Here is a 15,634-nt window from a genome sequence, read left to right as displayed (position 1 = left end):
CAAAGGGTGAAGTGCAGAAACTTCATGTTCACCAAATGGTCCCAGCAACCCACACACCAGGGCATCTGTGTAGCCAGCAAAAAATAAGACTTGAGGCCAACACAGACAGTCTTACACAGAGAATTCATGCCCATAGAAGCAGCTATCTCAGCCTCAGCAGGGCAGTCCCATTCAGATCACCACCCAAAGAATCCATATCCCAAAATACATAACCTTGGAAAGATCAGTTGTATGGTATCATGAAGCTCTACTCTAAAATCTCTGTCCCTAAAGCTCCAATGTCATGGGCCACCAATGGGCTACTAAATATATCTAAAATCTGCCTGGGGACTGGATAATAACCAAAGTGGGCAGCAGCTGACAAAATTATAAACCCCATGCCAATTCTGAGCTACCAAAAGCCCTCTCATCATCCACATTAAAACAAAACAATTCTCAAACAGGCTCCTTACCTTTAGCAGATCAAGGTATTTTTAATAGCTGAACTACCTCCAAATCTAGAACAGTCCTATATATGATTCTCCTAATTCTTTCGGTCTTGTCCCTTCCCAAAAGGATATTTAGTAATTAAATCACTGGGAGAAGCCCTCAATAGTTCATGTGCACAGGGAATAAACAGGGATCTGAGTTACCATTTTTTGCATTTTATCTTAACAGTAATATTTTTAAAGGAAAGACAGTATGCATTTATATATTTTTATTTGCAACATCTCAATGACATTTCTGTGAACTCCCCTCTCTAAGACCTTCAGGATTGGAAAATTCGATCCTATGCAGAGCTAAGTATAAATAACCACCTTCCTTCCTGCCTCCTCCAGACTGGAGCCAGCACTACGGAAAAAGAACCCTACAATCTAACATGGCTCTTCCTCTGCAGCACAGTGTGGGATAAAAGCAGCAGGCAGGCCTGAAAGGGGCGAAAGTCTGGATTCTGACACAGGGAAGACCTGGGTTCCCATTCCAGCTCTGGCACTTGCCAGCTGTGTGACTTTGGCCAAGGTGACCTGTCATATCTAAGCCTTGGTTTTCTCATCTGAAAAACGTGAAAAATAGTATTTATCATCTCACCTGGTTGGTTAATGCATTCAACCAGGTAACTATGTGAAACTGACAGGCACTGAAGCTGGCCTTCTCAAGCTGGGCGCTAGTGGCATTTGGGACCAGATATTTGGGGCGGGGGGAGGGGGTGCCCTGCCATGCGCCTTGTGGGATGTTAGCAACAGCCTGGCCCTCTACCCGTGGGGTGTCAGTGACACCTCTTCAGTGGTGATAACTGGAAGTGTGTCCAGGCATGGCCAAATGTTTTGGGGGGGACACCTACCCCCCCAGTTGGAACCATCGTAGTACGTATTTAACAAAGGAGGGTTTCTCTCCTCATCTCACCCATGCAGCCCTCTGAAACAAGAAAGCCAGGGGATTATCCTAGACGCCTCCCTTTCTGTCACCTAACCGATCACCAACCATTCCAAAGCTGCCTGCCTCAACTCGCCTGCATTTGTCCCCCCTTCTTGGTTCCACTGCCCCCACCCCACCGGCCAGCTGCGTGAGCTCCTGCTGTCACCCACCTCAAACCCACTCTCCCCTCGCTGCGTGGCGAGCAGTAGACGTGCACAGCTCCCAACGGGCTTCTCAAACGCCTCTGGGGAGAAGCCTTAGCTCCTTGACAAGGTCCACACGGCTGTTCACTCTCAGCCACTTCCTCCTTTGACTTCCAGTCTGGCCACCCAGGCTGGCGTCCCTGGAGAGCTCCCCAGAGACACCGCGGCGCTGTGATTCCACCCACGGGCTCCGGAGCCAGGCTGCCTTGGTTCAAGTCCCGGCTCTGCCACTTACCAGCTCTATGACCCTAGACATCTTTGTGCCTCAGTTTCCAATGTCAATGGAGATAAAAATACCCACCTCATAGGGCTCTGAACATTATATGAGTTTTTGTAAGGCATTTACGTCAGCACCTAGCATAAGGAAAGTGCTCAAATTTTAGCTGTTAGCTCATTTTATTTGTATCTGAAACTCAGCTCAGCAGTCACTGCTCCAAACTGGACACTGCCTTTTTCACCCACCTTCAGGTCTCAGACTCAATTGCACCGTCCTGCATCTTACTTCCACAGCTTCCCTGCCCACGATGAATCATCACAGCTTAGGTGTCCCTCTCTGACAGCTCAGCCTCCTCCTCTGGGGGAGAGCTGCAGGCCCTTGGCTCAATGATCAGGCCCCGCGAGTGCTGGCTCCAGTCAAGCCACAGTGTCAGATTAGACAATCAGGTCAGCAGGCCAAAAAATAATAATTCATAAGGTCTTTTTGAGTGCTAATTTATTCATACAATATAGAGTACCCATTTTTTCTAGTCCATAACCATTATTTAGGGTTTTCACTATCTTCTAAGTGAAAGACCTCCTGCCTCTCCAAGCCCCCAAAGAGGCAAATACACACAACAGAAAAAGGGCATAGACTCATCTTTGATTGTTTTATTGGATTTTCCACAGATTCTTAAAAGGGCAAAGAAAGTGCTGAAACTGTCATTGTCAGTTCGAGAGCATCTGTTTGAAACCATCATTCTGCAGACCCCAGAATTAAGGCTATTGGGCAAAGAAGGGCAATGTCCGTGTTGCCCAGGTGTTCAAACCACCACAAGACTGGTAAACTAAGAAGTCACTCCTGATGGAGCAGCACGGTGCTCCCCACCCCAATCCTCCTCTCAATAATTGACATTTCCCCTACTGGCTCATACAAAATCCTAGGTGACCGCTCCCCCATCTGGTCTGTGGAGTCCCAGGTGAGTCCTCCAACATCTATGCCAAATCCATGCTATTCACCAACTGTGCCCTTCCTCAAATTCCCCTACCACCAGCTCCCAACAACCTAAGACCACAGTTTCTTGCACGGTCTTCCTGCTTTCATGCTTGTCCTCCCCCCAGCAATCCTTTCTCCACAGTGTCACTTCAAGTCACAAATCAGATCCTGCCGTTCCTCTGCGCCAAGAACCTCCAAAGGCTTCTCACTGTGCTGTGAAGCCCTAGCCCTCCGTGGTGGCCCTCAAGGCCCTGGGGATCTGTCCTCTGTCTCCGTCTCTGACCTGCGTGCCAGTCCTCCCCATGCTCCAGCCACTGCTCCCTTCTGTTCCTCGAGCTTGCTCCCATCTCAGGGCCTTTGTGTTTGCTATTCCCATCAAACATTCTGTCCCCAAACCGTGAGTAGCTGACAACACCCTGTGCAGTCTTCAGCTGAACTGCCATATCCCCTTTATACTGTGGGTTCCCGGAGAACCTGCACCTCTACAGCCCCTGGGGGTGCCTCCTGCCCCTCCAAGGATGCGAAATTTGCAAAAAGATGTCACAGCCTCTCCCTGATGCAGGAATGGCAAACGCTCAAAACGCACAGCAGCTAGCCTACCATTACAACCATTCATTCAACACTGATACTGGGCCTCATTTGCACTTAGAGGGGTTTTCTTCTGGGGAGAGGGATGCCTGGTAGATGGCATTTCATACATGTTGTCACAACTGTTGGAGGAAATTAAGTGCATCCTGGGTGTCTCCACTGGAAGAGGACTCTAGGACGCTCACACCTGGCTTCCTCTGGACTTTGCTCCATGCATCTTTTCTCTTTTTGATTGTTCTTTGTATCTTTTTGCTGTAATAAACCATAACCAAGTATAATAATTTCTGGGTCTTGAGAGTTCCTCTATTGACCTTTGGGCTGAGAACGGTTGTGAGGAGCCTCAACCGGTGAGGAGGTCCAGGAGGGCTGATGGAGCTGCAGAATGGTGCCAGAGGCGGCACGCAGGGTCAGGGATCCCGGGGCCCCCACTGGGTGATTCCTGTGGGTTCTCTGGCTGCAAGTTGGGGGGCCCAGCCACCCTGGCCCCTCACCATTGTCCAGGCCTGGCTCTCCAGCTTTACAGGTACTTCCATCCTATCCAAAATGCCTTCAGTAAATCCCTTTCTGCTTAAATTTGTCAGAATTGGTCGCTTCTGATTGCAATCAGGAGTCCTAACTATCACAGATTTTGTACAAAAAGAAGTGCTATAAATAAAATTGGATTGGCTGAGTCAAGGGGCAGGTAGAGGGGTCCATGAGTCCCACAATCGCAGGTAAGTTGGTCATTATGAATAGGCAGAACAAAGACAGAGTGGGTTTAAGAGCACTGTTGGGTCCAAACTGTGCCTCTTCATTCGAAAATACTTTAAAATTGCCTGAGGCAGAAGCAATGGGGATGAACAGGGGATAGAGACCTGCCCCTAAGGCACAAAGGCACAGAATTCCCAGAATCAGAGACTCCATCAAGGTAAGGTCAGTGGCTGCCATTACCAGCCTCAGGAATCAACTGAAAGCAAGCAAACCTGAAACCTAAGTTCTCATGGGCGCTTACTGCCAAGTACTCAGCTGACACCAGCCTATGACTGCTCAACACCCAAACCACCCCAAAGCCCCAAACTCACATCCATTCAGGTGCAGCTTCAGAGGACAAGAACCAAGGGACATTCTCCCACTGGACATAATCCAGTAGAGCCGGAAGCTGCCAGACCAGCTGCCCAAGGCAGGAACTCCTTGCTGTTCCGGACCGGCCAGCTACCACCCTGTGTGTTCTTACCTTCTCCCTCTCCAAGTGGGAGGTTTATGGCAGTAGCCTAAGTCTTCACCACTGTAGGTTGAGGTCTTGGGAGACCTAACCTGTTTAGTCTTAAGTTACCAGACTATTAAAAACAAAAAACAAAAAAAACTTCTTTCGGGTGTAAGAGAAAGGACACTATAGTACCCATAGGTCCTTGCAATATATAGATGAAGATGTGGACTGCCTCCTTGGAGAAAGGGAATATGCGATGAGTCCCTGAAGCCATGGGCATATCTGAAAGTGGAATTATCTGAAGGCGTGTGAATTATCCAATGGGTGGACTTCACTCCAGCTCAAGGGGTGGACCTGTACGACAATAAAGGTAATTCCACCCCCTCCCTGACACTGGCTGGTTGAAGGATAAGTAGATCTAAGCCTCTGTGGGCCAGTGAGACACAACAAGAGATTTCCTGGGTGATTCTGGGAACAAGATTTCCTTAGTCTTAAGAGAAAGCCACTGGAGGCCATTCTCTTTCCTCTGCAGGTAGGAAAAAAAGACAAACACCATAGCTCTGACTGCCACTGGCAGCCACCATCAGACCAATTAGATCTCTGAAAAGGGCCAGACTTCAGACAGCAGAGTAAAGAACAAACTTCATTCCCTGATGGCATCATTGTCCTTATTGTCCAGGTGGGCACTTCTTAATAGACACACTATAACTGAACAAGACAGATAAAGTTATAGTCTCCATGACAACTACCAGTAATCTACCATAATATATGGGCCGTCATAATATACAAATTACAATTGGTCAAGTGCCACAGCTCTAAACTGTAACTTTTGGGGGACGGTGCACATGGGGGAGTGTGGTATGAGTGCAAGGAACCCACCACCACATTAAACATGTATCTCAAGTATAAGATGCGTTTTTTTATTTATTATTAAAAGGAGCAGGGGGAGACAAAAACAAGGGTCAGATCAGATGTCACACGGCATTTGCCACCTCCACTCCTGATCGGGAGGGGACCACCATGACACACTCTGGGAAACACCCACCGGAGGGACACTACATCCCGAAACAGGAGGAGAAGCAGCTCCCGGCCACCTGGACATTTGTTCTGATGACTACAGCTGTGCAGAGCCACCACGGTGACATCTACACTATTCAGTGCTGCAATTAGGCAACAACGAGGCTGCTAAGTCCAAACCCAAGGAAACCAAACCAAAGAGAAACAGGTTTCAGCTTCATTTTCATGGCACACACAGGCCACCATTTTCATAGTATACACAAAATAATTCAGAGAACACCAAACATGACTACAGACTTACTTTTATGAAACTGTAATGCACGGAAGGATGAAAATATAGAGTTTAAATTCCCATAGTGGAGAAAAGAAACGTCTATTTTTGCAAACTGCAAGTGAAAAAAAATCTAGCTTACCAGTCACTCTTTTCTAAAAAATTACCAATCGTTTACCTATTCCTCCACTTTCCTCCTTGGTGGGGCGCTCCTAAAAGGCAAACGAAGCAATGCAATAACTTCGATATCCTTAGACACCGAGCACAGCGTGGGCCCTTGAAACCCATGCGCTCAACTGAACACACACTATCAATATTTGTACTGAAACAAGTGCTCTAATTTTTTACCCAAAGCTTGAAGTACTACATGCATTCAGGAGATTTCTCTCATTCTCACTTTCAAACTTTCATATTAATGAAAAAAGAGTTCATTATAGAAACACAGAAAATATAAGCAAAACAAGATGATAAAAATGACCTATATCCCTTTGCTCAAAGATAACTAACTACCACTGACATTCTGGGATACACTCCCGGCCAGTTTTTCCTACGCATAAATACTTTTAACCACAATAGGGTATTACTGCTCCCACTGTTTTGTAACCTACTTTTCCGTTTTATCTATTACTGACATCTCCCTATTATTAAATATTCTCCAATATCTTTTCCCATCCCACCCGGCCACCCCCATGGCTACACAATACTCCTCTCTACCTCACTTTTCCAGCAAGGGAGGAAGAGCCCCTACACCCAGATTAAAGTGTTCTCTTTCACTAACATTTCCTGAAATTAACACATCTATTCCAAAGGCAGGCAGCATGGCACATACCAATTTCTCAATTACCAGCATAAACATCTTCTAGAACTCAAAATCAACAGAGTTCAGCTCCCTCTAAATGGAGCTTTCAAGCCACATTTACTTATCCTCTGGGGTTAACAAGTGGGAGGAAATACAGCTGGTTCAAAGTTTAGAAACTAAAAACTAACAGACTGTGATTATGGCTTGTGTCCAATTTATCACACACGTAACGCAAAGCACAAAGGGAACTGGAGGGGAGGGAAAAGGGGAAAAAAAGCAAACGAAAAAAGCAAACTGAGTCTCACTTTTGCTTTTCCTTCAAACCTCACACTACTTTCCAAAGCCAGTCTCCAAAGATGAGGATGACACTCTGATGATACCCAAAGACAAGTCACTTACTAACTGAGGGAGAAAAAAATGGGACTTAGAAAAACAAGCACAGGATTTTCAACAGACTCAGGTTCTAAAGGTAGGTGGGAGATTCATGAGTTAAGTATACGTGGCACTTGGAATTCAGTGGGATACACACACATATTTTTTTTCAGTAACAGTTAATATTGAGTGCTAAGCGAAGCAATTCTCTAAATAATTAGGCTTGCTTTGTGTTCTGAAAAAAAAAAAAAAGACCAAAATGACTTCCAGTCAATACAAAACTGGTTTGTATTGAATAGGTTAGTTTTACTCACAAATTCAGTTGAACAGGAAAAATTAATACAGAGGCCTTCACATTGTACACTAACTCTGGCTAAGGCTGTCTTCAGTACTGTCCTGACACTGAGGATAGCCACATAGCCAAAGTGTACTTAGAAAACTTAAAATCATATAGATCACTGAAAATACTGTTGTTTGCATTTTGAAGCATTAGTTCCTAACAGATGTTACACAGCACCAGGTGAGTGTGCCCTCCCGCCAGGTGTGGAAATGCCAGCCACCTTTCCAAACTGCAGTTCTCTCCCGCTGCTGTCCCAACGGCAACCCTTTCTCTGCAACAGAAGTCCATCTTTACAAAGACACATTACAAAACGTGACCCAGAGCTGCATCCAAGGTGACCAAGAGGAGCCAGGCCTTGAATGAGGCTGGAAATGGGAAATAAAACGTGAACACTGTGTGAACATAGGCAAGACTAAGAGGCACATCTCAGAACCCGGTCACCACATATGGGGTCTTTTAGGTCTGCAGCCACCTCTGGTGGGACCCCGGCACATGGCCTCTCCCTGGTAGAGGGAGGTGGACACGTGCCTAAGCCGCTTCTGCGATCCATCAAAACCCCACTTCAGTGCACCTGGGAAGCCAGGGTCTGCCAGCAATTGGACAAGTCACGGGTGATGGGACATGACCCTCAGTAGCATTGGCGCAGATTCCTCTATTTATTCATCCCCTGTGTGGAACTCCCACCCCTACTAGCCCTTCCAAGTTCCACCTTACACAGGGCAGATTTCACATCAGGGCATTTTACACTAAAAAAACCTCTCTTTTGAATGGCTCTTTTCTCTTGGTGAAAAGGAGGTATAAAAAGAATACAGAAGTGATTCCTTTGAGGGTTCTGGGCTGTGGCTAATGTAAGCCTCCTCTGAGCATCTAAGGCTGCCTGTTCGGCCGTGGGGACACCCATACATTGTGTTTATGTCCTATGTCTGTCTGTCTCTTTTGGTCAAATCGAATCTATGTTGGGAATGGTATTTAGGGTCTAGTTAATAAAATATGTAATGAAAACCCAAAAAAAAAGAATACAGAATCTCTCAGCAGCTTCTTGCATGCCCAAAAGTCACCAAATGCTGCGTTTGATGACAGCGAGGGAATCTGATAGCCTCACCATTAAACCTGACGAGTTCTGAATCAATGCAGGACTTCAGAGTCAACGACAAAAAGTTGACTGAAGTGTCAAACATAAGCTAGGTAGTTACCCCAGATATGCTTATGTAACACAGCTTTTCTCACCTGAAGATATTACAGTAATAGTCAGCATTCAGACCTCTCCGGTTCAGAAAAAAACATTACAACTAGAATGAGATCCTATATATTAATGAAACAAGTGTCCCAGATCTTTACACCACTGCTTTTTCTCTCTGCTTGAACCTGAGCCACGTCTTGCTTCAGGAATCAAGAATATCTCCAGCAACCAAATACCCAGAAGTAATGATATTATTAGTTCCTTCTCAAAGCCAATAACAGCAATTATGAAAGAATGTGTACAGCAGAACTAGAATTATTCAGAAGTCCCTATGCATCCAAGAAGAAAGCAGGTGACAGTGGTTCATACAGGAACTTTTCTGTATGTCTGTATGTTATGGGAGCCCAAATCCAAACACTTGTGCTTCTTCCAAATTTTAAAACGCCCCAGTTAAGGGGAACCTTGGAAAAAATTAGGATTCTTGATAATGCCCACATTGACAAACATTGCTTTAGGTGTTTTTTTCAAGAACTAATTTTTTTTAGTTTGTAGGAAAATGTTTTCAAAATATAGTTTCTTTTTCCACCTCTCTAAATAAGCTCTCATTTCCACAACTCCACCAAGCAACTCCCAACCAACAGTAACATCATTAAACAGTAAACAGTACAAACATTGCCACCTATAGTCAGAAAATGAAATATGTATATACTGTGACCTGGAAGAGAAACAATACAAATAAACAGAAAGTAACATTCTGCCACAATTCTCAAACCTTTCATCAAACCTACTACCCTTTTCTTTTCATCATTGTATTATTCATATATTATTTTGATTCTCTTTAACATGGGTTGTCAAAAGATTAACATGTAATTTGCTTTATTATGAGCAAATACATTACTAAGACAAAAATAATTATCCAAAACCCTGCAACATAAAAAATCTGAAAGCTCTTAAATTAGGATCAAGTTTTACTGCTGCTAGTTGTCTAGGACCCAAAGTTCAAGGGCAGCAGTAAAAATCTGTTTAAACAGATCTTTTAAGTAAAAATGAAAATTTTAATGTGCTATCAAAGGGAAACAAAGTTGTTTCATTCACCAATCACATACCATCATGTTTTATGTTATTTAAATAACTGTACAATACAGATCAGTGATTAGATTAGCAATGAACACAAAGATTCTCACCCTCCTGGTGAGGGTAGAAGTAATTTAGCAGGAACTTGAATGTATCTTGCGATGATGCGACATAATTCTTAACATCAGGGATTTCTTCCTTGAGATTATTCACATTTCTCCTGAAAATATACTGAAGCATACTGATGCTCCCAGAATCGCAAAACTGACTTCCCAAGTTTTCTGGGAGATGTGGGCACTCACTGACTGCACTGAAGAATACCATTCGATCACTGCCCTTAAAATTGTTCTGTGCAGCAAAGACACAGCAATCTTCTCAGGATTCCTACCTGGCCACTGTCCTCAGCCCTTTGAACATGATTTTTCTTCCTTAAGGAAACTATCTTTCAGTAACAAGATAAACAATTCAAATGAATATTGGGACTTAATAAAATTGGAATACAAACTATCCATTTCTACCAATTCCACAGAATCTGTGGAGAAGAAAAACGTCTAATGAGAGTAGAAGTTAAAACAATACCCTGTATTCCCCCTCTTCCCCTCCCAACCTCACCAACTTTTAAACTACCTTTGAATGTCGCCATAAAACCCCGGCCCTTTCATTCAGGGCCTGTTTCACCAATTTTAATCATGAGGAGGGCCATGGGGGATCCCATGTCTTGGGCACAGGGCACACCCAGCAGCTGTGCAAGGCCTCACTCCTGCATCTAGAGTTAGAACGAGCAGGCAAGCTGTATTGTCCTCCTGAGAACTGCCTTTCTGCATCCACCTTTAGCTCCAAGCAGTACCTAAACTGTAATTTCCAAAAGCAATCTTGTGACCATTTTGCACAGCTACAAAGACTGGGTGCAGTGGTTCTCATGTAATCTCTTAAAAACATGGACCAGTTTTTTAAAATTAATGATTATTCTTAGTTACTTACAGATGGCTATTCAGGTGGCATCCATCTAGGCTCCCTACTTCTCCCCCGCCAATACCCACTGAAAGGCACTTCCCTTATTCGAAGCATTTTCACAGAAACAGAAAAGCAGAAATCTGACTAGCAGTTGACTTAAGTGTTGAATGACTGAGGTATTGAGACTGATGGCCCAGGTTATCCCAGGTTTCTAATGAGAGTAAGTCATGAATTCTAAAACATCCTTGTTTTCATTTTTCATACCATCCCTGAAACAAGGATGCTTCATAAAACTAATGATAATCCCAGGGTGACAGTTTTTTCTTTCTTTCTTGGTGGTTCAAAAAATAATGGTGCATCTTGAAAATGGACAGCATCTTAAAGAAAATGGTGTCTATGCCAAAGGTTAGTTTAACTGTGTTATGAAGTGGGTAATTATATGCAAATAAGAAATTCCTAAAACAATAGGAGCAGTGGAGACATTGGCTGCCACATCTCAAGGGCCACAGCTCAGATCTACTAATTGCTGCCAGGTGAGAATGTAGTGCCAGTGAAGTCAGAGTTTTACCATTTTCTGTGAAAATCCCCAAGCTTTAAAACACTATGGAGACCATTCTAATAAACAGGGCTCCTGGTCAGTTCTGACTAGAAACCATGAGTTTATAACCCCTACTGTACATCTTCATCTTACGATACCCTGAATAATCTGGCTATGAAGACCTTTCAAAATCCCTGAAAGAGAGGAACCACGTTCAAAACGCTGTGTAATCAACAGAACTGGGTTCACATCCTAGCTCCATAACTTACTCACTGTGTGTCCTTAGGCAGGTCACTTAGCCTCTCTGAGCCTTCATTCCTCATCTGAAAATCACAGCATAGCTCACAGGGTTCGGATGAGGATTACATGAGATAGAAGTACCTAAAGGCTTCTCCCAGTGCTAGGTACAGAGAAAGCATATGAAACATCAGCTGTCTATCCTTGTTTGTATAAAATAAGGAAGAAGGTGTCAAAGTACCATAACATGTAAGCTTGGCCTTCATATCTATGCCATTTGCCTCATTCTAACCACCAGAAAAAAATTAATGCCACAATTTAGGAGAAAGCTGTCATTCAAACTCTAGTATTTCGCCCAGTGGAAAATCTTTTCAATAAAGGATACCTTTCTAACATGCAATAAAAGATTTCAGAAGGTTAATAGTAATATTCCCGAGTAAACAGTGCCAAAGTGTGCTACAGAGTGCCAAAAAAAAAAAAAAAAAAACAAATAAAAACAAAAAGCAAAACAAAAAACTGCCAAGGAACCAAGCCAAACGCAGAAACTAGTCCAGACTGTTCCAATTCCAAACTAAATCTGATCCTGGGCCCTGAATCAGAAGTTTTGCTAATTCACTAATCCCTCCCACACTAAAAGGCCTTCAGCTGATAGCAATTTCAAATTTGGTTACCTGAGCTGACCTGACTTAAATCAGGGTGACTGTGAACTGTAACTCACCCAAGGAAACTCAGCCAAAAAGACAACGAACAGTAAGTAGTACATGCACCCACAGAAGCCCACATTCAACTCCTTTTATTCTGCTCTCAGGACAGATCCAGAAACCATGTCCTCTGTCCTGGCATCCTGCTCTTTTCTAGGCTAATGCAATGCCTCACCACCAGCAGTACTTACAGCTACAAAGTCTTTTTGAGATGGGCTCTAAGTGCATTCCAAACATACAATGCTTTTCATCAACCTTCAATGGAAAGACAAACTTGCTTTTAAGAAATTTGCTAGGTATGGATGCCTGTTTTGCTAAGGGGTTGGTTTATGAGGTGACGTTTGCCTCTTTGGTCGGGCATTCTACTTCAAGAGCCTGTTAAAATCTTCAGTTTTCTTACACAAACTAATTCAGGGAGACAAAGCAAGCTGGGCAAATTCAACAATTTCTTGTTAATATTCTACGAAGGCATTCCCTGATTTTCCGATGGGCAACCTGACAGCCTGAAGCCTACCATAAAAAGCAAGTACCATAGAAACGTGAAATCATTGAAACAGCCCTGCCTTATTTTTTCACTGGTAGAAGCCGCTGAAAAAGGAAGACAGATGTGACTTCTCTTTTGTAATACAACGTGTGTGGAACTGAGCAGTACCAGCAACATAGCCATCACTCAATCAATAAATTCCCCATACATCCCAAATACCCGTCTAGCAACAAGCAGGAGTGAACCCAGTCATTCACACACCCTGTTTATATTCCATTCCCCACTCACACACAAGACACCAGTTAAAATCAGTATTAACTCATTTAGACAAAAGTGGCAGGATGCACTCTAGGTAGATTCGGACACTAGCTGTAAATGTATACAAAGCACAAACAACAGGGACATGCACGTGATTCATTCATCGGGTTGAATTTCTCAAAACACTCAGGATATCTTTTTCAGGGAACTTTTAAAAATAATCATGTTTTTTTTTTTAAAGCGTTAAGATTAAACGTGGCTGGCTTCATTCCCAAAGCCTCAAGCCCTTTGTTTAGGAATGTCTGTTATCTTAACACCTTTGCAAAAAGCTCACCGCCTGCCCTCTACTGCCAATGAAATGGAGAAGTAGCGAATGAAAGAGAAAGCTAATCAAAGGGGAAAGAAGTCAGGGAAAGGAGAACCCCTGGGTAAATGAAACAATGCTACTTTTCACCCATCCCCAAGTAACTGCACAAAAAAGGGAAATTACTCAAGCACAGAAGGGCAAAATAATCGAAAATGCAAATCACATCATTTGCATTGTGATTATTCTTTCATAAAATACCAGGGCAAGCTTTACTTGGCACCGTTAAGGAAAAAAGTCAAGCCCCGAACACCCTCTCCACCCCAAGATACCTATTTGATTACACTTATATCGCGCGTACACACACACACACACAGTAGGAAAGCTGGTGAGAGAGAAGCCATAACGTGGGCATGTCTCAGAGTCTCAGATAATAGCGTCTCCATACCCTACCCTCAGTCACCAGAGGAAGATGGGACCTCAGAAAACAAACAATGGGAAGAAAGAGAAACCCAGAAATCCTTGAATTTCCAGGCATCGACTTTTTATGAAATGCACGACCAGGATAGGAAATACCTCCCTGCTGAGTAATGCTTCATGGGTTGTAAATTCACCTCTCGAAAGGGGAGCCAGACCTGGGCGCGCACCCCGCCAGATGGCAAACCCCTCCTACCTGCTCCAGCCAGCCAGCCGGTCACGCCGCGCCAGGCCTCCCCCCTCCCGCCCCGCTTTAGCCGAGCAACATACCAACAAGCGCCGAGAGAGGCTGGTGGAGAAAGGGCTAAGCAGCTAAAGCAGGATCATTTCCTAAGGGGGGCTGAGAAACCGCGAGGAGTGCGGACAAAAACAAAGCTCATTACAGTCGAACCGACAGCCTTGGGGGCGTGGCTTGCTTAATTTACATTATTAATAAAAGGGGTCAATTGAGCTTCTGTCTCTCCACCCACCCCGAAGATGCTGGCCTTTGAATCCTTGGGAGGAAAAATATGGCAGGGCTGCAAGCTCCCTGTAAGTTTCCAGCAGCACCTGCCACTATGCCAGACCTGCTCCCTTACCAAAGACCCCGAAATACACACTCCAGGCCTTAAGACTCCGCAAGACAGAGGGACAGACACACAGAGCTCCGAGCGGTTCCCCCAGTTCACCGTGATAAGCACACACTCTTCAGAGCACTTGCTGACACAACCAGTAGAAAGTTCCAGGGAGAAACAATTCAGGTTCCTCCCGGGCCCCAGGCTCCCCCACACGGCGCGGGTCTCACCCGAGACCCAGACACCCGGGGCCCCCGGGCCGCAGGGGCGAGGGGCGGAAAGTTGCCCAACAGCCCCGGGAAACGCGGCTGCGAGAGGGAGAACACGCGGGCAGAGGCACGCGCGCCCTCCGCCCGCCCACCCCCAGGCGCGAGCAGCGTGCACCCCGGGCTCCAAGGACCTCGCGCAGCTTTATTTACAAACAATGCGCTGGGGTACGGGGTGCAGGAGCCCAGCGGAAGAGCCCGAGCACCTACCCCAGCAGGGACCCCACTCTGGGGCGCCCCCGCGTTTGGGGTTCCCCTGCAGGCGCGGGGGAAGCGCACCCCGGGGGGTCGCCCCAGTTCCCACCCCTGCGGGAGCGAGGCAGGCACTCCCCGGGGCGTCCGGGCGGGAAGGAGGCGGCGCCGCTCACCTCGTCTTCCGAAAGTCCGTAAACCGGCTCCCCGAGCCCGGTCGCCATGGAGCCGGCGCCCCGCGTGGGGCCGGAGGCACTCCCGGGCGGCTGGGCTGCGGCACGGGCGGCCGAGTCCTCACTGCTCCGGGTCTGGCTGGCCCCGCGCCCGGCCGTGTGCGCGTCCCGCCGAGGGGGGCCGGGGGCCGGCAGGTGAGGGGGCCCGAGAGCGAGTCGGGGCCGCTGCCGGCGCAGCTTCCTCCGGAAAGGCTGCGGGGCCGCACGGGCCGGCGGTCCCGGGAGCACGCCGTGCAGCGGGCGGCCGCCCCGGCGCCTCTCTCTACGCGCGGAGGCGGCGCACAGCCCGCCGGGCTTTCCCTCCCTCCCCGCCCCTCTCGGAACCGGCTCTCGGATCGCGGCAACCCGGCTCCCCCGCCCCCTGCTCGCTCCCGGCCGGCCCCCGCTCTCTCCGCCCCTCCTCCGCCTCCTCCCACCCGGCGCCCAGAGGGACCCTCCCTCCTCGCCGGGGCGGGCACACGCGCCCCCCAAGCCAATCGCAGGCCGGGCGGGGGGGGGCGGGGTGGTGCCCCCAAGCCCACCCACCACCCCCACCACCACCCCCGAGCCCGCGGAGGTGCTGTCCTGGGCTCACCCGGCAGGCGGGCGGGTTTGCGGAGCAGAACCCCAGCGGGCTTGGCCTTCGGAGCTGACCCACCCCCCTCTCCAGCTTTCCCTCTGCTTTGGGGAGGGGGCCGGCTGGACATTTAGGAACACTGGAGGCATTTTCAAAAAAAAAGCATCACTCATTCCATTCCTCTTCTTTATGGTCTTTTTGCCAAGAGCCCCGGAGCTCGCCTTAATTGTTAAAGGGAGAAATACGGATGTTCCGAAACCCCT

The 15,634-nt window shown here is 46.7% G+C and overlaps 1 protein-coding gene across 3 annotated transcripts in view; it reads right to left on the bottom strand.

Moving 5' to 3' along the window:
* NEDD4L (NEDD4 like E3 ubiquitin protein ligase) overlaps positions 1-15,096 on the bottom strand; it is a 308,396-nt gene extending 293,300 nt beyond the window's left edge. For 2 of the 3 annotated variants that reach the window (XM_073213141.1, XM_073213142.1), the window contains exon 1: positions 14,759-15,095. In XM_073213141.1, the coding sequence (XP_073069242.1) occupies positions 14,759-14,806 (48 nt within the window). In that variant the 5' untranslated portion in view covers positions 14,807-15,095. Of the gene's footprint in view, positions 1-14,758 lie in introns of all 3 variants that reach the window. The other variant, XM_073213140.1, reaches the window with a different exon arrangement.
* Between the last annotated feature and the right edge of the window lie 538 nt (positions 15,097-15,634).

Source organism: Manis javanica, chromosome 9, assembly GCF_040802235.1.
Source record: "Manis javanica isolate MJ-LG chromosome 9, MJ_LKY, whole genome shotgun sequence".
NCBI classification, from domain to species: Eukaryota; Metazoa; Chordata; class Mammalia; order Pholidota; family Manidae; genus Manis; species Manis javanica.
The sequence above is the reverse complement of the archived record's forward strand: the minus strand, read 5'-3'. Positions and strand labels throughout refer to the sequence as shown.